The sequence below is a fragment of the Thalia democratica genome, chromosome 4 (genome assembly GCF_965202585.1).
Source record: "Thalia democratica chromosome 4, ktThaDemo2.hap1.1, whole genome shotgun sequence".
NCBI lineage: Eukaryota > Metazoa > Chordata > Thaliacea > Salpida > Salpidae > Thalia > Thalia democratica.
In genome coordinates, this window is record NC_139168.1 from 20,876,385 (window position 1) to 20,899,778 (window position 23,394).

General features: G+C 27.4%; 1 protein-coding gene across 1 annotated transcript in view; it reads left to right on the forward strand.

The window, feature by feature from the left end:
• Positions 1-13,343: 13,343 nt before the first annotated feature.
• Positions 13,344-23,394, forward strand: part of LOC145833920 (uncharacterized) — a 39,902-nt gene continuing 29,851 nt past the window's right edge. The window contains exons 1-9 of the mRNA XM_082941190.1: positions 13,344-13,451; positions 14,887-14,979; positions 15,512-15,605; positions 16,180-16,340; positions 16,540-16,657; positions 16,867-17,163; positions 17,505-17,743; positions 18,579-18,816; positions 20,889-21,010. Of these exons, the coding sequence (XP_082797316.1) occupies positions 13,416-13,451; positions 14,887-14,979; positions 15,512-15,605; positions 16,180-16,340; positions 16,540-16,657; positions 16,867-17,163; positions 17,505-17,743; positions 18,579-18,816; positions 20,889-21,010 (1,398 nt within the window). The 5' untranslated portion in view covers positions 13,344-13,415. The remainder of the gene's footprint in view (positions 13,452-14,886; positions 14,980-15,511; positions 15,606-16,179; positions 16,341-16,539; positions 16,658-16,866; positions 17,164-17,504; positions 17,744-18,578; positions 18,817-20,888; positions 21,011-23,394) is intronic.

A 23,394-nucleotide genomic window follows, 5' to 3' on the forward strand; every position in this document is an offset into this window, starting at 1 on the left:
AGTAGTTAAAATAAAAACTAAATAAAGTGTATAAAAATACAAATAAAAAATAATAAAAAAATGGTTTGTGAAAACATGAGGCTTCATTTATTTTTAACAAAGGTAACTAATTGAAATACAGATCTCTTTTAAAATATTTCTATATTAATAAAGAACGAAGTAAAGGTTTCTAACATTACTTTTTAGCCTATGCTCATAGTTCCATTGGCAATTGTTACAAATTTATAGCAAAAATTTTCCAGAGAAATATTTTTTCCTCTCAACTTTAGGTTTACCTTAAGTAATTACTGTTAAAGATAAACTTGATTTAAAAGTCCAATCAATTACACCTGAATGTACAAAAATAGTTTATGTTAAAAGTGTGTATACAAAAATAGTTTAGTATAAAATTGTCAATAGAAACAGTTTGTAAGTTGAAACACCAATTTCTGTCCAAATTGTTAACACTTTTTAGTAAAATAATTAGTAACTTCATTAGAAATTTAGTTTAAATGCTAACAAAATTTTGCCTTAACAGCATTTATTACAAATTATAAGATATGGATTTTTATTATTACAAAGTTGTACAATAAAATACAAAAAAATAAAAATTTAACCTAGTGACCAACAATTTTTTATCAAAGTTATGGAAAAACATAGCACAAAAAACAATTTTTCTTTCACAAAAAAGTAAACTTACGTATATTCGAAAGTAACATCCAAAATAACATTTAGTTAAGGCCCCAAACAACAATTATTGCAAAAACACTTAGAAAAAATATTATTTAGATATTTTAAAAAATAAAACCTTCAAACTTGTATTTACTTCAAAGCTTTCAACAACTTATTTGCTAATACTTAAGTTAATAAGTTTTAGTAAAAACAACATAGTTTAAATTCAGTTTTTAAAATTAACAAAGTTATACGTTTTTAAGGTTCTTACAGTAAAAATAGCTTTAATAATCTAAAACAAATCTTGGTTATATATTGTGATTTAAAATTTAATTATTATATCCAAAAAAATCATAACTTTAAAAAAAAGTTTATTTTTCATTATTGCCACCATATAGTAAAGACTTTTTAATATTTCTAGTATGAAACTTTATGTACTTCTTAGTATCAAATTTGTTCAAAAATTTTTCTTCTGCTTAATTGGGGATACATATAAAATTAACTAGTTTTTTTAAACCCAATTTTATGCTATACGTTCCTAAAAACGTCTATTTTAATAACTGTTGTAATACTACATACTTGGAATGACATAAAAAGCTAAAAAATTTATAAAAATACGATAGTTCTTTGAGTTAAAAAGCATTATATCTAATTACACGACCAAGATACTGAAAAACTCTAAACTTCTCTTTAAAAAACTTTTTTTAAACAAAAATTGTCCGTCAGTTAACAACCAAATTATTAAAATGAAGTAAACCTCAAAAAATTACCTATTTTTAATTGACCAGTAATAAAGTTTAATTGAGTTATTTAGTTATGAAAAACTTGTTCACATGAAAAATCATTACTAGCTCTCTTCGATTACAATACTTTACTTATTTATTTTGCAAATAAAAAAATAATCGTATAAACTATTAAATACAAAATATATTTAGTTGATTTAATTTAATTATGTATGTAGAAAAAAACATAACATTCCAACCGAAAATACCCTACGTTTTAGATTACTTATTTTTTAATAACTTAATTGCCTTTTACTTTTATGTTCAATTATTTGTTTTTATAATAATCATGTATCTAGAACTATTAACAAGAAATTATTTAAAAAGTTGGTAAACGTTAAAGAAAATCAAATCAAATATTGTTTGAAACCTACTACAATTTAAATAAGTTTTACAAACAAAATTTATGGCAAAATCAAAATGTGCAATAGACAAAGTCTCATCTTACTATAATAGAAGATCGTTGTATATAATGCTTTGTTCAAATATATTTTCTAATTTTAATCTATCCTTCTAAAGTGCTTCAATGCAGACAATTTAGTTTATTTCTTTAACTTTTTGAAAATAACCCGAAATCTATTTTTTTTAATATGAAAAAAAATCTTAGTAAATAAAAACTATTTGGTTATGACATTATATTTAGGATTTTAGCATCTTTTTTTGTAGTTTAACAACTCAAATATGTTTTTTTATCTTTTGTTTTACTAATGTTTTAATGTAATGAACAATTCGTATTTACTTGAGAATATAGTTTGTAGAATTTCATGTAAGGTTAGTTGTTTATTTAAGACAGTAATCCTGACTAGAAACTATCGGTCTAAGTTTAATAACTATAGCAACTTCGACTGCTATATTTACAATAACCTTAATTGTGATAATTTTCCTAAAATAAACGTTTAGTTGTAATAACTCCATGCAAAAATGGTTTATAAAGTATAGGTGATATTTAAAAGGCAAAGTATTTATTTCTTTCAAACTTGTACGGTTCAGTTGGAACAGAAGACTTTTAAAGTTTTAAAAGTTAATTTTGTTATTTTGATTGTATACTTAATAGTTGTCAAGCGAACCCCGAAAGTTTTTCTGCTATTTTTTTTGCTTGTACTTTATATAAAAATTTTTAACCCAAGTTGGGTTATTTGAAAATAAAAACATTGAACATTTAGATAGAAAGTTGGTTTTATCCTACTACAGTGCTTCCTCGCTAATCCGGCCAAGTTGGGCAAGAATTTTTTGAAAATACGGCCGGTTTTGCCTTTGGCCGGATAAGAACAAAATATCGCTTTTTTTACAAATTATCTACCTTAGTTATATTATGAATGTATATAACAAAACGTACTATAAAATTTCTGTTAATTTAATTTATTTTAATTTATTCAAAGAAAAAAGAATTAAAACAGACAAAACTAAATGAAACAAAATTTTATTAGTTCAAAATTAATGGAAAAAAAGCTGCACTGTTAACACTTTAACTAAATTAAGATTTTTTTTTGAAAAAAGAAAAAATGGAAGATTGTTTTACAGTACTTTCTCTTTTCTTAGCAGAAAACTCACGAAATTGGATGAGTTTAGACACATCTTCAGGTGTGGCTTCTGGTTGGCAACGATAGTAAGCTAAGTAATCGTCCATTTTCTGCATGGCTTCAGCATGAGAAAATGGACACTTAGAAGGCTGGGAAACACCAATTTCATCTTCAACAACTTCAACAGCCTCTTTTTTGTTATTCCTAGTAACCAGTTCAACAATTCCTTGCTCGTCCATATGCTCATATCGAGGACCATCGCAACTAATCCATCTTTGAATATCATCTTCTGTAAATGTGATATTTAATCTCGCAAATTGCTGTACAAACTCGTTTTCTTAAGTTTTTCTGAAGGGTCTATGTTTTGCATGGAAGAACATTGCTGTAATGGCATTAATTTCTTCCATGAGTTTCTAATGGAAGAAGGCTTTACTATACCCCAAGCAGATGAAACGGTGTCGACAACTTTTGTCATGTCGATTCTTTTTAAAAAATCTTCAATTGTGAAAGTTGATTGCGATATAAGATCTCTAAGAATCGACTTTCTATAAACCCATTTTATGGACTCGAGTACACCTTGATCCATTGGATGTACAAGTGAAGTAACGTTTGGAGGCAGAAACTTTGCAGTAATTTTTCCATCAGCTGATACAAGTTCGTCCTCACTAGGATGAGCAGAACAATTGTCAAGGTACAAAATTGCCTTCTTTTCTTGCCCAAGTTCACTTAGTCTTTGTTTTGTTTCGGGAACAAAACAGTCAAAAAACCAATCGCGAAAAATGTCACGATCGACCCAAGAAGCATTTTTTTGACTATGATAGACAACTGGCAGCGCTTCCTTGTTGAGGTTACGGAAACAACGCGGGTTTTTAGCCTTTCCAATTAACAATAAAGGTAGCTTTATTGTGCCACTTGCATTAGCACATGCGTTTATTGTTACCCTACCTTTTGCTTTCTTCGTTCCATCTGACCGGTCGTTAACTGAAGCTAATGTATGACCAGGCAACATTCTGAAGTATAACCCAGTTTGATCGCAGTTAAAAATTTGGTGTTCAGAATAGCCCTCAGTTATGACAGAAAACTCATTTATGAATTTATTAACAGCTGAACTATCTGCACTTAATTTTTCGCCACATATTTTAAGATTACGCAAGTCAAATCTCCTGCAAAACCTCCATTGAAACCCCGTACTTGCTGAAAAGGGCCTTGAGTGTTCACCGTATATTAAACGATGGAACTCGGAGGCTTTTTCTAATAGTATTGGGCCAGGTATTGGACAACCCTTTTCACGTTCCTGACGAAACCAAATGTAAAGGGCGCTGTCTAGCTTGTCAAAGACGCCTCCCTCTACTTTTTTTGCCGTTTTAGCAGCTCCAATTAGTCCCAGCTCCTCCTTTTTGGCTTTAAACTTTTTGAACTTTTCTTCGCCTCTCAAAATGTCATTTAAAGTTGACTTACCAATGTTAAACTGGCTCATTATAACAGCTTTAGGCACATTATTGTTTGCAATTTCGCAAACTTTTAACTTGTTTTCAATTGTTAATTGAATGCGTTTTCGTTTCTTTGCTGTCTTATCCATTTTTTAACCAGATATGTTGATTGTAGTATATTAAAGTGTAACTTGCTTAGCAAAGACAGAAAAATTGCAAATGAATGATAAACAAGTTTGTTACAAATGAGCGGGAAAAGTATGAAAAAAACTTAAGATTATACAAATGATACTTTATTATGACGTAATAATATATTGCTTGCATACTTATAAAATGTATAATGAATATTTTTTTGAAGTAAAATAAAATTAAATGCTAAAAACACTAAAGTAAATAAGTCGACTTCTCGACTAAAACCTGCCGGATTAGCGAGGAACCGGATTAGCGAGGACCGGATTAGCGAGGAAGCACTGTATTAACAACATGCAAGTAAAAAACTTGTAAAATTGAACAGAACACTAAATGTCCGTTTTACATAGAATTGTGCTTAGATTAAATAGTTTCAAATTAATAAACAAAAAACATTGTTGGAGATATAACTTGAAAACTAATTTTATTCTAGAAATATGACAATGATAATGGACAATGTAATAATAAGCAAGCTTAAGTCTGAAACATTTTGATTAAATAGTAAAATACTAACACATTCAAATTAATCCTCACAATGTAAAATTGATGTGACTTTCATTTTTTGCCGACAAAAATATTAATTGAATATAATTAAACTTCCGACTGAACTTATTTTAATAGTTCAATAGATTACAAATAGTCTACAAAACAGTAGCTAGAAAGTAATACTAATTGAGAATGAACTAAATTTTAGCTCACAATAGTTTAAAATATTTCAAGCCACATATTTTTAAAATACTTCGTTTTTTATAGACCAAACTTAATTGTAGTGCACTTTTGACTGACCTTAAAATTTTCTTGAATTAAAGAAAGATGTGTAAGTTTAAAAAAAATAAAAGAAATTATTCGTAAACTTAAGTTTCTTTAATTTTACTTTCTAACAGTGTGAAACCAAAAGGTAGTATTTTTAACTCTTGTTAGAACAGAAAAATATTAAAATAACTTTCCTAGCTAATTATTAAAGTTTTTATAAAAGTAGTTTTTTTGACTAAAATGATAACAACAAAATATTATTACATTTTTCGAAAAATAGATTTAATTGATTTTTGTTGTAAACGTGAGTATTTTTTTTTAAATTATAAGTGAACAAAACAACAAAGAGTCAATTTAGAATAAGATCTTCCTTTTTACTTTAATTTATCTACCCACAAGTCTGTTCGTATTAACTTTATTGTTTCATTTTTGATGTCATAAATCAAATTAGCAGTAATCAACCACATTTAATTGAATGCAAGTTTACGAAACCAATTAATTTAATTCACATATGAGTTAAATGCAAAATAAACTCATTTGTTTCAGATGAGTCTAGTAAGTCGGAAGTAAAAACAAAAAAGTTGGTTTCAATAAAAGTACAGTGCAAGTTTTAGTGAATCTAAATGCATCTACTGGTCTTCCGCCAAACTGCATCACCGTGCGTCTGCGAGATTTGGAAACAAGGCGAGTACCATTTCCGACCTTCATGCAATTCTGTCGACATTTCTTCTGCGACCATAATTGCTACCCGTTCTTCATTTGGACCAATTATCCAACACCCAAATTTGTCGTGTTGAGTTTGAGCAACGAAGTTCTGTTTACCCTCACGTTTGATAATCCGATTCCAGAGTACCACGATATTGTAAGGGTTGCAATGCACTTGAAATCAGAGAAATCGATTAGTTGTATTTCACGGATTTTATCTGAAGATGCTCTAAAGTTTTTCTGTGATGATTTTTCTGTGATAATTTTCTGTGATGATTTGATTTAGTTAGGATTTTGTTTCATTATGTTGCGAACTGATGATGCTTTTTGAATAGTTTTATTGCAGCTTTAAATGTATTAACTTTGTTATTCACAGCAGGTTTATGTTTACGTATTTATACTGTGATTAGTAGTTTTATTTAATCGTGTTCAGCTTAAAGTTATGTTCTTATAGGTTTAGTAGTTATTAAAGGCATATTTAAGCTTACTTTTGTTAACATGTTTTTTATAAATGATTATGACATACTAAAATTATAATTTGCAGTTAAATATTTTTATAGTGTATAATTGTGTAATTTGAAAACTATCCTGCTACTATTTGCTTATTAATATATTTATTAACAGTAAAATAAAGTTTGAATAAAAACAAAAATAAATATTTTTCTACGAATTTAGTGAAAATCGATTAATAAATGTTCATAACTTCTGTTTTTGAAAATCGACCATATCTGATGATCTTTAACAAACTTTTCATTTAGTAATCTGAAGCCTTAGTTGTCTCAATATAAACTCTTCGAAATATAATAAAAAGCAGTAGTTATATAAACATTGATTTAATATTAATAGAATACATGTCAAAAACTGAAATAACTGATAAAGTAAAAAAAAAAAAAATATTTTCTCAACAGAATGAAAAATGCATTAGCTTTAATATTGAAAATTTTATAACTTATTAGCTTTAAATTGTATAAAAAAGTACCTTACTAATAAAAAAATCAGGTTCAGCAGTCCTTTTACAATTTGACTTAGTATAGTATAAGTTTTACATTTGTTGTTTACATGTTTTCTAGTTTATTAAAAATTTAAATGATTGATTTGGTACTTTGTTTCCTTCTCAACTGATAGTTGTTGAATAACTAGTTTTAAAAAATCCCTCTATTTTCCTTTAAACTTACTGTCTTGGTAAAATTATTCATAAATTAAAACTTTTGATAAAAAAATCACTGTTAGGCTAAAACTACAACTGCAACCTGCAAAGATTTTTATCAACTTTAGTTTGTCCACAATAACAAAATGACTGTCGACCGTAATTCCAAAAGGCAATGTTTTTTTTTCTCGAACGTAAAATTATAAAATCAAAACAAACAAAACTGTATATGTTGGAGTTAGATAAGCATAACTGTCAGCATGTTACCGACCACTGCTTTAAAACATAGTTTTCAAAAAATGATAGAGCTTGTAAGCAATGCATTTTGCTAAAGTAAAAATAAAAGCATATAAACTTATCCTATTACAGAACTGCACTGAATTATAAAATATGTGTCTGTCTTAAAGTTATTTTTTTTTTCATAAAATACGTCGCGTTTTATATACTTTGCTTTTCTTTAAACTTTAAACATTGATTTGAAATTTTTTTTAAAATTAATATTCTAAAATAGAATAATGAACATTTAAACTTCAAAGTGTTTATTTATTTCCATATAATCTTCAGATCAATTCTGAAACAGTAAAAAAACATTATATAGTGTATAGATTTTTTTGCTTACTTTATCTATAAAATTTTTCATTTTTTGTTCAATTCAATTCAAAAACAAAAACTTTATACTAATTCCAAATGAATTTATAGATTTTTTGTTTGTTAGCATGTAATTTGTATAAGCGCAAAAAAAAGCTCTTAATTATGGCAACTACGCAATCCATTGCTTGACTAGTTAACAAATATTCTAAAATAAGAAAAACTTTATGTTTACTATTTATTTCACAAGTTCGCATTGTAGCACTACTATGTTTCAAGCATCTGTAACAAATTGATGTATTTTTTTATAATGCTAGTGTAGTCTGTTAAAACAAATAAAATAAAGATTAAAAAAAAAACATCGTCATCAAAATAACAGAAAAATTAACTTGTATTCTGAAACTAATGGCAGCTAATAGTTATTTTAAAAATATAATTATATATCTTAAAGTTATCTTAAAAACTTATAACCTATGTAGGTAGCTGCATATGTTTAACCCCATTTTTCTATAAATTTTACTTATTTTAATAAAACTCATTTTTTTATTTTTTATGTAAGTTTGTATAGAAGCAAATAAAATATCTTAATTTTATAAATCATATGTTGAGTACTTAAACACAAAATTATTTTAAAGCCAGATCAAAATTAAATAATGAGGTGCGCACAAGCCTTTGCACGCAAAAAAAGACGTTTTCGATGTTGCGCTAAAAGAAAAAGCACCCATAAAAGTCGCACTTGTGAATAATTGTTTGAACATTGTGAAGGGCTAAAGTTAACAACAGACACTTTATAAGTTGTAATGTACATTTGAGGTAGTTTTTTGTTTCAGTAGCTTAGCTTTTCTAAATGTAGACTAAATGCAAACTATTTTAATGTTTGATTAAATTTAATATAGTGAACTTTTAGCACAAACCAACAAATTTTTAATTTGTTTTTTAAGTTTTTTAATTAAAAGGTTTTCAATACTTAATAAGTAAATGCTAATATGGTTTACACATATTTAGAGAGCATTTGTTTTTTAATAATCTGTCAAATATGTTTGTATAAAAAAATTATGTCAAAGAAAATAATACATTTAGATAAACAAATTAAATAACATTTATTACCTAATCAAATAAAAAAAGATTAGCATAAGTGTTGTATCACAATGTTAAAGTAGCCATTTAATATATTTTTATTTTCACTTCTAGCTTTGATAAATAAAAACAGTTTTTATATACATTTTTAGTTATTGGTACATTTAAGCAATTATATACGACATCACTTATAAAAAACTTTTAGTTTAGAAAGAAAAACTATCATTTTTATAGAAATAAAAAAACTGTAAAAATTTAATTACAAATTTAACTTGAAAATTAAAAATAGGTTTGTAAACTTACATAAGCTATTTAAACCTTATGCTTTGTTCAGTCAGGCAGCAAATTAAATTTTAGCAACTTTCTTGTAAACACTTAGTAAACAAATTACTATTCATACTGTTAGTGATAATTAAAACCTCATAGGGGTTGTCATAAAGACTTCAAAAACTAATATACATTTTTGATCTTAACTTACAAAAGCATAGTGAATTTTTTTTTACCATATTTTGATTTCAATACATTAAAAAAAATACACTATACTAAATTTATCGGTTAGTTGACCTCTATTTATATGAAAAAAATGATTTCGTTAACTATCCTAATTTGTAATTGTGGTAGGTATCAAAAAACAATTTCTACAATATAAGTTTAAAAATTTTTAATTCTTAAAAACTCAAAATAATTTTTGGTTTATTCATAATTTGAAAAAAGGATGAATACATAATAAGCCAATAGTCATCATTATATGAACTTGAAAATTAATCAGGATGTTTTCTCAAGTTATAAAATTTTGTTTAGAAACAGTTTCAAGTTTCAAAATTTTTTCACTTACTTTTAGTAACAAAGGTTATTATTTAAAATAAAATACAGTTTATTTTATAATATTAACCATAACAATCTCAAATGTTTTATTTGGTAAATTAAAAAATATTTGAGAGTCTTGAGACTAAACTAAACTTGAATGGAACATGGGCATAGTGCTTAACTGGGGAAAAACCTTTTAATTAACTAAGTTAAATGTGAATTGATTATGCAATGAGTATGCAACACAGGTAAGAACTTTTGGGGAAATTAGTTTTCCAATATTACTGGTTGCTTAGATTTTTCAAGTAGTGTTTCTCCAAATGTGTATTTCTGATCCACATTGTGTTCACAGTGGTATTAACAAGTAGTAAAAAAGTTATGAATTAAGTGTCTAACATATTTTAAATTTGTCAGTTGAAGTTTTGTTGTAAATTATGTTATCTTAATTTAATAATTTTTAACCAAATAAACACAAGGCTAAATGAATATTCATTAGACCATTAAACTGCATATAATTATGATTTTGTTTTTCAAAATGATTGGTTATTTAATTATAAAAAATAAGTATAAGTAATTTCATATATTATGTTTTGAAATAACTAAAATGGTATGTACTATTGATTAATTATGTTAGTAACTTCTACAACTTGATAAGGAATAACGTTTCATATCAAACAACTATTAAAACTATACTCTGTTTTTGAATGCTCTCAGTTACTAAAAGCATAATTCTAACTGATGTGAGACAAGTTTATACAATTTTAGTAGTTTGCAGATTTTGAACCTAGCTACAAGTTGAATTTTTGATGCTTTTTGATATTTAAAGTGGTTTTTAAGATATAAATGATTTAACTAAAACCTGAATAATTGATATATTTTTCATGATAGGAGAAAACTAAACAACAAATAAACTTATTAATAAAAAATCAAATTTCTTCCACAGCCTTGAATCACTGTTTTTCTAACTTTCTCAATCTAATTTAAAAAATATTACAGAAGCAAAATATTTTAAAGATTGCTGGAAAACTTTCTATATTTTTGAAGTAAGTTGCTTTACATCAGGATTTTTTCAAATATTTTACAAAAGGCCATCTTGTACAATATTAAAAAAAAGCATACCCCTATGTTCTTTTTTGCTCATCATCATCAACTCCTGAATATCTTGCTTCAAACTATTATCTTTTTAAAGTTTCAAATTATGGCCTTATGGCTCCCCCTCCCCTCTTTTGCAGCTTATGACCCCCTAAATTTCTTAAAATTTTCCACAATATCTACTAAAAGTTTCATAACTACCCTTAAATACGCCCTAGACATTTTTTTACTCTTCATCATCAACTAAAGAATATCTAGTGTAAGTTTCAAATTATGTTTTTGAGGCCCCCTTTTGACCCCTTTGTTGCTCACGGCCTCATAATATCTGAAATGGCCTCCAAGGCCATATGTGCCTTATTGGGAAACCCTGCTTTACATGCATGAAAGGAGATAAATTTTAAGTAAATTTTTTAAAGTTAAAAGGAAATTAGCTGTAAAAAATTTCTCCTTCATTTGTTTTTGTTATTAATTTTTAATAAAACTGACCATTATTTTATTAGTTAAGTAGTTGTATTGTTTCATAAAATATATCCTATAATATGTACTAGAAGCTTTTAAATAAAGGACAACAATAGTTAAATAAACTGATATATATATTGCAATACTATTGTTTATTGTCTAACACACATTAGACTGAGGGAGTTTGAAGATAATTGCTTAAAAACTCTTAGAAAACATGTTTTTAATAAAACAGTTTTGTTTATAATGTTAGTATCCTTTTTTTTAATGCCACTATTAAACTTACCAACTTTGACCTATATCAAACAGTTTTTTAAATTCTTTATAGCAGTAAAAAACAACTTTAAGCTTGGTAAAAAAACTAAAAATTAAGAACAAGTTGTAAAAAACTATCATATCCAATTATGGTCTTAACAAGTCATTAGAAGGAAGTCTATATAAAATTCAACATTGTACTGTTAAGTTTAGACATGTATAGATAGCTTAAAACTTTTGTAATAGTTTTTGTGTTTGTTAAGTTCAATTTAATATATTTATAAAATTAAATATACTACCTGTTTAACAATTTTAAACTTAACTGTTTACATACATTTACATTTTTAATTTAATATATTTGTATTATAAGTAGTTTTAATTTATTACTTTTACAATACGTAAGTAAATTACTCTCACAAACTGAGCAACTTTTTATTTGTAAAAATCATAAATTGAGTTGACCACAAAATTTTCTTTACATATAGGCTAGTTTCAAGCTTATATAAGTTTATAGCTAGTTAAAATTTTGCTTAAAAAGCTAAGGTTGTCTCAAGTTACTTTTGGGTGCTAATTTGATTAAATTCATACTGTCTTCTCCAACACTGTTTTTTCCTTTTCTGCTAGCTTATACTTTTTGGTTTGCTTTAAGAAACATAATTAGATTAGAAAAATGGTTTTATATGTATTTTACAACTTATGTGAAATTAAACCAAAAAAAAGTTAATTTAATGATTTGTGCTCATTAATTTGAAGTAATATGTATAAGAACATAAGCTCTTATACACACTTGATTAAACACTGAAGTCAAGGTGAACGCTCAGTTTAAACATTTACACTACTTATCTATTAGTATAAAAAATATTTGGCTGTAACTTGAAACTTTATCAAAAGCTTATAATATTAAAACAGTTGTTATGAAAAAAATTTGTCAATATAACTAAACCATATTCAATGGTAAGAATATGGTTTTAAGCTAATATGCATTATGTGAACAGCTTTTTATTCAATCAAAGTTATATATATTTTTTGAATGACTGAAAATCGCAAGTAATCAAAAGTCTTATCACAGTACTGATTTTTTTATTATAAAAAATATTTTTTTAAAGTTTTATGTCAATGTATAAATTCAGTTGAAATAAAAACAAAATAGTGCTCATAACAAAATAATATAATTTATATAGACTTTTAATTTTTTTAATTACATTTAAATCTATCAATAAATTAGTTAAAACAACTTGAATAAATTTTAAGCCATTAGTTTAGTTGTTTTTTAGTATGTATTAGATAAAATAATTTGTGTAGTGAAAGATATGTTTAGTAAGGTTCCCTAATTTAAAGCTTGTTATGGTCTACTTGCCAAGCTCAAAAAGTTTTATGCAAATCTTTATTTTTGAGTTTAAGTGCTTTTATTAAACTTAATACTAGTTTTAATGAAAGTATATCTTTCTACAAAAAGGCTGAAAAGTTCTTTCACATTGTGAAACTTTAGATTGTGGTCTTGTTACAAAAAAAACTTGAGTGACTATACTGATTGTGCGTCCCAATGTCAAAAACAAAAACATCATTTAAATCGCAGGTTTCATGTAATAGTTTGTACAATAGTTTGTTCACATATGTACTCAAACTATTTACATATTTTTTTTAACAACAGTAATCCTGATATTTTAACTTAAATTACTTAATTTGATTAGCTAGCTTATATGAAGGTTATTAAAAACCTATTTGTAAATTTATTCAAGTTTCTTTTTACTAAAAAAGTTATTAGTTTTGTATTTTTAATTAACACATACTATTATATTTTACTTTTAGGAAATTAAAATAACCTGTTTCTAGTGAAATATTAATTGTTTAATAAAAAAGTTAATTAATTTGTAAATATTTTTATTTCAGGGCCAACTTATTTAAATTTAATTTAGTGTTTTGATTATATAATTTTTTTTTTTGTGAAAGTTGGAATAGAATGATTGACATGATTGGCTCTACTTTTAATGACCAGGTTTGTAGTTTAAGAAAGAAAAAGTTAAACTTTAAATTAAAATTATAACTAAAGAATTTTATTATGGTGAAACTTGTCATAATGCTTAGTGTATAAGTGTTTGCATGTCTTACTCAAAACTAATTTTTACCATAGTTAAACTTGATTGTTATTGTTATAACTCATATTGAGTTTTAAATGATTCATTTAATTTTATTTCATGAATAGCATTTAATTGGTTATGCCCATGTAAGAAAGTTGAATAAGGTAGTTGTTAATCAAATTAAGTTGAAAAAAGAAAGGTATTAGTGACACAATTTATATGTATGTTAATTACACTTTTTTTAAAGCTTTTGATTTTAGTGTATTCACATACAGAGTTATTCGTACAGTTTAAGTAAAGATGATCTTTTGGTATTTTAAAAATTTCTGGATATATTTCACAAGTCTTCTATTTCAATTATTGCTCTTTTTTCAATTTTATTTTAGATGACATTGAAAAATGGTATATATACATTGTAGCCATAAAACCTGGAATTTGACAATTTAGGTAAAAAAAATACTGGAAAAAAAAAATTTAACACTTGGGATATTAAACAAAAAACAATAAAAAGCTTGGAAAAACCTAAAATTTATCCAATTTATTCATTGAAAGTAAGGAATTTTTTTTCTTTTAAAAACTTGGATGAAAATTAAAAAAACATGGATTTGTTTTCTCAGAAAACCTTTGCCAACCTTGTATTTATAATTTAATTTCAATGTTTTTTTATGACTTTTAACCTTTAATGTTTAACTACTTGGCTTTGTTGTTAAGGGGGTTACAACTATACTAATAAAAGTTTTCATGATCGGCTTTCTTTTAATTGGTTTTTTTCTAACTTATTAAAAATAGATAATATTCATGTTTATTTGTTTGAACTAATTTTTTTGTAGTATTTGAAATTTAAAAAGGTTTAAATCTTTTTTAAAGTTACTTAAACTTTCAATTTTGTTCAGGGTAACCAAATAACCTGGCATCTTAGAAAAACTTGAAAATTAACATTTTAGGCTAAAAAAAACCTAGAAAAATCTGGAATATCAAGCAAAAATCACTATAACCCTTGTAACTTGAAAGAAATTTTACATGTAAACTTATTAAATTTAGATTAGGTATAAAAGTTGTCATAAAGAAAATAAAGTGATCAAAAGTTTTATTTATAAAAAAATATATATTGTGAGTAACTTGACAGTATCTTTTTAATGTATTATATAAGGCAGCTCTTTACTTTAAAATGATTTTAAACTAAAAATAGACCAAAAAACTTATTCTTTTAAAACCTGTAAGAAAGTCAGAAAACATAGAGAAAATTTACTTAAAAACCTTTAGCAACCCTGCATATAGCTTAAATCTTTTTTTTTTTCAAAGCAAATTGACATCCTTGATAAGTAATTAAATTTATCTGACTTTTTTTTGTAGTTTTTGGCATTTCAAACGTTATCAGCCGGCTGGAACGATTGCGAAGTCACACTTGCTGCCTACTCATTGTTACAAAAGAGTAATTTATTTCAAGTGAGTTGAATGTAAATAAAAAGTATTTTAAAGTATATAAATAAAATTTCAAAGTTATAGCATACTGGTTTTTACACAACAGTAAAATATATTACTTAAACATAGGATAATTTATTTTAAATACAAAAAATCTAATGAATGTAGCACTTTTGTTTTAACATAAAAGTAAAGTATTTAAATTTAGTTTAAATAACACAAAACAAAAAGTTATTAATAATACTTTATAAATTCACAATTGCAGCAATTTGTTTGTATAAAACACACTTATAAAGAAAACATTGTTTGTGTATTATTTGGCATCAATTTAATAAATTTAGAAGCATAATACAAAATCCATCTGTAAGATATTTTTTGCTGTTAAGTTTTGATTATACTTGTAGTAAGCAAATTTGACTATAGTTTTGACTCAACAAGTATAAACTTTTTCCATTTTTACATGATAAGTAAACACCAAAATTTTCCTTGTACTAATATTTTTACTGTTTACGCGGTCACACACATGTAAATTGCTTCATGTCAGTTGATTTTTCAGGTGAAGTTCATGATAAACTGCCTGCAGCACAGCTTCAAATGCAACAGCAACCACGGGGAGGTTGAGAGGTGCGAAAAGGAAGCTAACGATATCGGTTGGTTGTATGATAAATTTTTTTTTCAAGATGTGTTTTCAGTTGGAAACGTTAATATGTGGAAATAAAGTTTACACCTTTGTGTACCTTTTATAGATATAAGTATGCTTGTTGGTATAAAATATTATACTTGTAGTAATATAAAGTGCTACTTTGTTATTTAGTATAAAACCTACATCTAAAAAAATTACTCAACTAAAAATTTTGATATCATGTATAAAGACTTGAGGCATGAAACCATTTCTGTAGAGTACTTATGGTTTTTAGATAAAAATTTTATAAAACCACATAATAGAGTTGTGCTAAAACACATAAACATTTCTTAGGTTGATGAAAAAATGTTAAATACCATAGTTAATAAATGTTAAGAAATAGTTGTTCAGTATGTCTTAAGAAAAACATTGAAACACATAACTAACATTTACTTATTCGATTCTACTCGTGAGATAAACAATGATGATAAATATTTTTACTCCTTTATTTACAACCCGTCTGTAACAACATACTTTTCTCACCTTGTCATGTGATGTGCATATTTCTTTACTCGTTCACTAACACAGCTTTGTCTTTGTAGACTTCATGGAACGGGCGGTGAGCGGCGAGACGAAATACAACATCACCCCGGAGTTCCTGATGAAGAGGCTGTTGCTCCTCAAGCCCGCCAGCGAGCGAGTGAAGATGATACTGTTGCAGTTGTTTCCAAAACATCTCAACAGGGTCGACACCATCGGAGAGGTGAAGTTTTACAATTGGTTGTGAATAGTCAGGCATTGCTAAAAGGGTCTTTACTACTTTAGTATGGAATGATAAGTATGTATGTTACAAAGTTTTAAAGTGTGAAGATAAAATAAAAGAGAAAATTATATTCACATAGTTTATAATAAAAAGTTTTGCATGAAATGAAAATCTCACTTATAACTTTTAATTTTCACAGATGAGGGAATTGTTATCTTACGGGTTGATTCACCCTGCCATCACTCCGCCTGAGAGAAAGCAGATCGAACAGTGGGCCAATAAAATCAGCAACATTGCGCTCAAAGGCAACAATGATGGTGAGTGAATCAAACTTTTATGTAACTTATGGTATTTTTGATATAATTTAAGTCAAAATTAAACTTACTAAAGTAGATTATGAGAACTGCCCTTTAAACCAAACAAAACTGTGTACCAAAAAAATTTATTTTTACTACCTAAAACTGTCCTACTTTAAAATATTTTAATTTTTACTTATCTTGATCAACAAAACTATTTTCTTCCACAGCGACGGTCGTAGCAGCGGCGATCGATCACAACAATCAAAACGGTCAGTTCACAAACAACATGAACATGAACAACATGAACGCTGGTAACATGACCAACATGAATGCTGGTAACATGAGCGCTATCAATGGCAACAATATGAATGGCATGAACGCTGGTAACATGAGTAATATAAATGGCACCAACATGAATGGAAACATGAATGGTATGATGAATGGTAACATGAATAGCATGATGAACACCAACTGGAACAACACTGCGCCGGCAGGATCCATGATAACCCAGCTCGAAAACGATGGTTCGTTTGACTCTTGATTTGTCGTATGCAATTAGTTGGAAGAGTTATGTATCTGACTTTATAAAATTCTTGAAGTTTATTTTGTTTTGTTTTAACTTATTTGGAATTTAGAAAAAATAATTTAGAAGGTGATAGCATAAATTATTGTGGTCAAGTATTAGTTTTAAATTCAACTAAAAGAGAAGAACTAATATTATTTATTATTGTTTCTGCTAAAAACTGTACTACATTAGCACATTTTAGTTATAGTACAAGCTTTGATTACCATTTCAGCAATGATAATAACATGTGTATTTTTTTTGTACTTTCTCGCACCAAAACAGCCCTGTTACAATCGACAGCCTTCCTGCAAGGCATGAGCAACACGCTGGGGGCCACCAACAACCTGAGGAACTTCAACGGCACCTTCAACAACCAAGCCAACAGCTACAACCAGCAGTTGCTCGGCAACAACCTGATGATGCAGCCTGGCAACGGCATGGTGATGGGTGGCAACGTCGGGGGGTTGAACGGGAACATGGGGCTGTTGCGTGGCAACGACTTGATGGGCGGCAACTTGAACAACCAGCTCAACTTGCAAGTTAGTTGAGAATCTGTTTTTATTTATTTTTAAACAAAGAAATGAAATGGACTGTTTATGATATAGAAAAAAATAAATGCTCTTAGTTTGGGCAGCTTAGATTATATTTTTTATATAGAAAAGTTGGTGGTCTGCATATTGTTTTCTTTTTCATAAAAGTTATTTTAAAGTATCGAATTAAATTACACAACAATAGGAACTTTTTCAATATACTGTAAGAATTCTGCTGCCTAAAACTAAGAGCTTAAAGTCATTTATGAACTTAACCAAAAATTAATTCAAAAAATAACAAAATCTTTTTGTATACTTGTAAGATGGGTTTGATGGGTTGCAACCTGAATAATCCACGTTTTTGGGAGGTTAGTAAAGTTAGATGTATTTGTGATTTTGTATCATTAAGTATGAAAAAAAATGTTTATATTTATATCAATTAACACCTTTGATAGAGGTAGATATAAGATCTCAATTTCTAATAACTCAATATTTTTTTTTGAATATTAAAGTTTTCAATAACCAAAAAACTAAATTATTTAAATTATCCTCAACAACATCCAGTTAACTTTTAATTTAATTGCTTATTTATTCTATGTATATAAACTGAGAGTCTTAACAGACTTTGTAAAAAGCAGTGTTTGATTCTCCTGGCAGTAGTATTTTAGTTGAAAAAAATAATTAAAACCCTACTGCTGGAAATTTATATAACATTTTAACGCTGCTTTTCACCAATTCTGGTTTAAATGAGATTCTGGTCAAAACTCCATGTATAATTAAAACCACCAAACAATAACCAAATGCAATTTGTACGAACCGTAAGAACTACTTCCGCTTCCACCAGAACGAGTTCACCGTGACGTCGTCTTCCCAGCAACTCTCGAACGTTGTGACCAGCACCAGCGCCGGTCAGCAGCAAAAGGACGCCAAGAAGGAGAAGAAGAGGGAACCGGAGAAGTCCGAAGAGAGGACCGTGACGTCACAAAAGACCGTTACGTCACAGATGAAGATGACGTCGCAGCAAATGAAGCTGAACGAGAACCTGAAGGCGTGCAAGAACAAGAACATGGGGACCCAGAACAGTCAGTTTTTGTTGAATGTTAATATTATTCACTTAAATGTTCTACTATTTATTGTATATTAAAGGAGTAAATACTTTATAAGGTAACATACATTATACCTTTTATATCTTTAAGAACATGAGAACCAAGATCAGTTGGTTTTTGTTGAACGTTTGTTTTTGAAAAATAATGTATTTTTTGCAATTAATACCTATTTATTTCATAAAACATGTTCATAATTTAAAAGTGTGAAATAGTTTATTGTTATGTTTTCAAAAAAAATCTTAAATACTTTGTTGTGTTTATTAATAGTATTAATTAATTATAGTTACTAAAAATAAGTTATATTTAAATATCATTAACACTTTTATGTCATTATAAAAATGTTACTTTTTTATCTTACAATAAGTTAAGTTATTTTAGTTATGAAGTTTAAAGTTTTAAATATATTCTTTCGTTTCAAAGTCCATCGTAGTTAATTTTTTAAACTTGTAAAATTTTACCATTGTAAAATAGCTTCGTTGTATACCAAGTATGTTGCTTGTAAAATTTATGAAAAAACTAAAACTTTTTTTATTAAAACATACAAAAAGTTTAATAAATCAAAATTAGCAACTTTTGTTGTTAAACAATATCATGCTGAACGAAAATAAACATCAACAGAACAATATCGAACATTGTCGTCGGGTGTAAACTTGAAAATGTCGAGTTTATTTGCATTCAAGCTCATATTTGCCATGCGAAAACACACACGCTGGCTTTCATTTGCTCGAAATTCAATTCGGTTGCGCTTTTGTTTGCCCAACAGGGTTTACTATACTGTGTGTGTGTGTGTGTGTGTGGGATATGATTGAACAGAAACCATTCGCACGCTGCGGTCGAAATTTCCCATTGTGAATTTTGTAGTATTGAAATTAAAAGTCGTTATGATATTTGTTACAGTTGTCTCCAAAGTGTTTGTTTAAGACATTGGTTTGTAGTTTTTAAACTAAAGTGTTAAAAGTTAGCTGATTTCAACCTCCACTTTTTTTTAAACAAGTTAAAAATATGTCAGTATTTATACAACAACTTCAATTTGTACACAACTCAATTTTAGAAACTTCAGACATGAACTGAACTTTTTGCCTGAAGTTTGTAAAATTGAGTTGTGGAAACAAATAAAATTTAATTTCTACACAACAACCATCATTAAAAGCCAGACTGCCAACGAAAAATAACAATATTGTGCTTAAAAGTGTAGGAGTTGTACATGATCAATCAAAGAAAGGTAGCTGTAACTTTGGTACTAAAACAATTGATAGAGCTTCATATAGCTTTAACAATAAAAAAATATACTTGAGAAAAACCTATGTTTTGGCAAAATATTGACGATTAGCCTAACATACTTTTAGCAAACTCGTAACTCAGTGTCTGACATCTGTGTCCTTTGATTACTTCAAAAATATTTACACGAGTGTCTCAGTGAAGCAAAATAGACTGCCCTATTGATCAAGTCTGATTTGGTCTAAAAATTTAATTATCAAGCCATGATAAAATTAATGGCAGCATTTTTTTCAGACGCTAAAAGAAACTGTTGCTCTGTCTTGTTAATTTTGTAGTTGAACCTCTATCTAATAGCATAAAAAATAAAAGTTAAAGTAATGACGGCACAACAGACGTTTGTGACGTCGTTATCTTAACAGACATTGATCAAATTTTGTAACATTGTCTGAATTTTATGTGTGTTGATCAGCCAATAATGTTTATACGAGCGAAATGGATTAAGCTCATCTGTTATGAGTCACTTATTGACGCTGTGTGTAATCGCGTCTCCTTTTTAAATCAAATCTTTTAACGAGTTTGCAAATCACAAAAAAACTGTGTCTGCTTATAAATGATTTGAAGCGTTGAGTTCAATATTCAGTTTTAATACGCTAGTTAGTCTTGAATGTGTAAACATTATCTTGATTTTATGAAGCAAAATGCTTATTAAATTTTGTTAGGTTATAAATATATACAATTTGTTATTATGTTTTACAGTCACCTTAGTTGCATGGTTATTTATCTCGTTCCTAAATGAATTAATTTTTAATTTTGCATCCAATTTCACACAGGTCTGTTCAATGAAGTGCAGGCGTGGCTGAAATCTCTGAGGCTGCACAAGTATTCCGACTTGTTCGCCGACCTCACCTACGACGAGATGATGTCGCTGACCGCCAAACAGCTAGATGAAAAGGTTTGATACAATTGCATTTAAAATATTGTGAAACATTTTGATAAAATATTTAATTTTAGCTTATATGTTTGCTGATAATTCAAGTTTTAGAAAGCCTGTTTTTAATAGTAATAAACGATAGTTTTGGAATGGTGGGATGCGTTATAAATATTATGAATTAGATTAGTAAGAAAAAAAAAATCAGTTTTATTAAGTGTGTGAAAAATTACACTGAATTATGTTTTAAAAGTTTGAATTCTTTAAAAAAGTTCTCCAAAAATGTATATTAAGTCTTACAGCTGGAAAAGCTAGGAAACATTTATTTTAAACCGCAGTTGCAAATTCCAATTGACAAAATGGTAATTAGAACAAAAGTTTATTGAAGGTCAATGAACTTTTCTTTCTGGAATGGGATTTAACAGTTTTCAGAATTCTACATGTAAAGATAGAAGTTGTATTTATAATTGGCCTTGTAAAGTGTCAAAAGTTTTACGGTTTGGCACGCGGCGCAACATTGTTAATTAACCAATTATATTGTTGGACAAATGTCACCACATTGGCATAAAACAAGTTACATAAAGTGCACAAGTTTTTGTGAGAGAAGGCGACGTTTAGCTGATTAAGTCAACCTTAATTATGTGATTATGGAGTACATTTTTTTATGCAGGAAGGCAACGTTATGCTAACTAAATTAACATTAGCTTCTGATTAGAGATTACATTTTTTTGTTTAGTTAACATTTTAAATGTTATACCTTAGTCTAGCAGTATTTAAAGCCTTAACAGTAAATTATAAACTTTTAACAGGTTAGGTTTTGTTATATGTCTTGTTTGCATGTTTAAACCATGAAAACTGGGTTAAACTAATTTTTTCTACAAATTTTTATTTTCAATTTAAAAAAAAGTGCGTTACAACACCGAACAATAAAAAAACAAATTAAAAAAACCGTCAAAGTTTTCCACCGAAAAACAAACAAAGCAGACCACCGAACTTCAAATAAGTGTCAGAAAATTTTCTTTTGTGCTTCACCGTTTTTGTGCGAAATGTGTTTGAGAACCACACACACATAATGCGAATGTGTTTGTTATTACCAAAACACAGTGCAGACCACATGTGTGTGAGGTTGAAAAATAAAAATAACATTTGACATCTGATTGTTAGAAATAACTTGTATTTGCACTTAAAATAAGCTTTTGTGAGAATGGATTGAGGTCCAAAATAAATATGTACGCGGTGAGTGTTTCTGTTCACTGAAACATCGTTCGTTTGATTTTTGATATTAATCTATTGAATTTAAATAAAAGTTTTGCTTTATAAATATATTTCCAATATTTCTATAGAGTACACAATAATGTTTAAAACAATATCATGGCTACTCAAGAATTTTATTTAACCTAAGATAATAAAAAAGTTGTTTATGTTCAAATGTTTTTTGGTATTTACATAAAAAATAAGCTCATCGTTTTGCTTAAGTCTATAAAAATACATAATATTTTGAATATAGATCAATAAATTTTCATTTAAGAGATTGTTGGTGATATAACTCCATCTTAACCTAAGCATGAATTTATTTTGAGTGAAATGTTTTGTAAACACCAGTATTATATTATATGTCAGACCTAAATATAGGTTGTCTTGTTTATAATAAAAACATGTTTTTTTTTGCAATAACATGCAATGATGTTTGAAATCATTGTATATGTAATAGTTTTATTGTAAAATTAAAAGTTGTTCAGTTGGATAAAATTAAGTAAAAACAAATATTTCACTACAACTATTTGATTAAAATTGTTTACATTGTAAAAAGATTATTTAAATGATAAAATTAAAGCTTTATATTCAAAAAATAAGTAAATATTAATAGAAATTCGTTAAGTGACAACCGACATCTAAATGTAGCATGTTTTTTAAACAAAATTTGTGCCATATAATAAGATTTTACCAAAGCTTTGTAAATCTATTCTAGTCTTTTAATAAAATCGTAGCTCGATTGTGAATAAATTAAGTAAACATTAGCAACAATACAAAGCTATTTATAGTATTAAAATAATAAACAACACATTTCAACCACAATCATATTTACAAATGCTCTGATAGACGTATAAGTTCCAAGTTTATTCTTAGTTTTAATTTTCCGATATGATAATAAACAAACTGAGAATGACAATACGACTGTGGAAATATAATAACACAAAGAACACATGCCAAATTGTAACATATGTCCTTTTATTTGAATTAAATTATATTCCTTATGCTACAATTGAATGCCGTTGTTTGATGATTGATGCTTTGGAAGTGTGTTTTGTATCAGTACTTATGAAATTGTATGTATGTGTGTGTTGAACATTATTTCCTATACTGTTATTTCGAAAATAAATTTAAGTTTGAATAACAGAGCTTTGTGA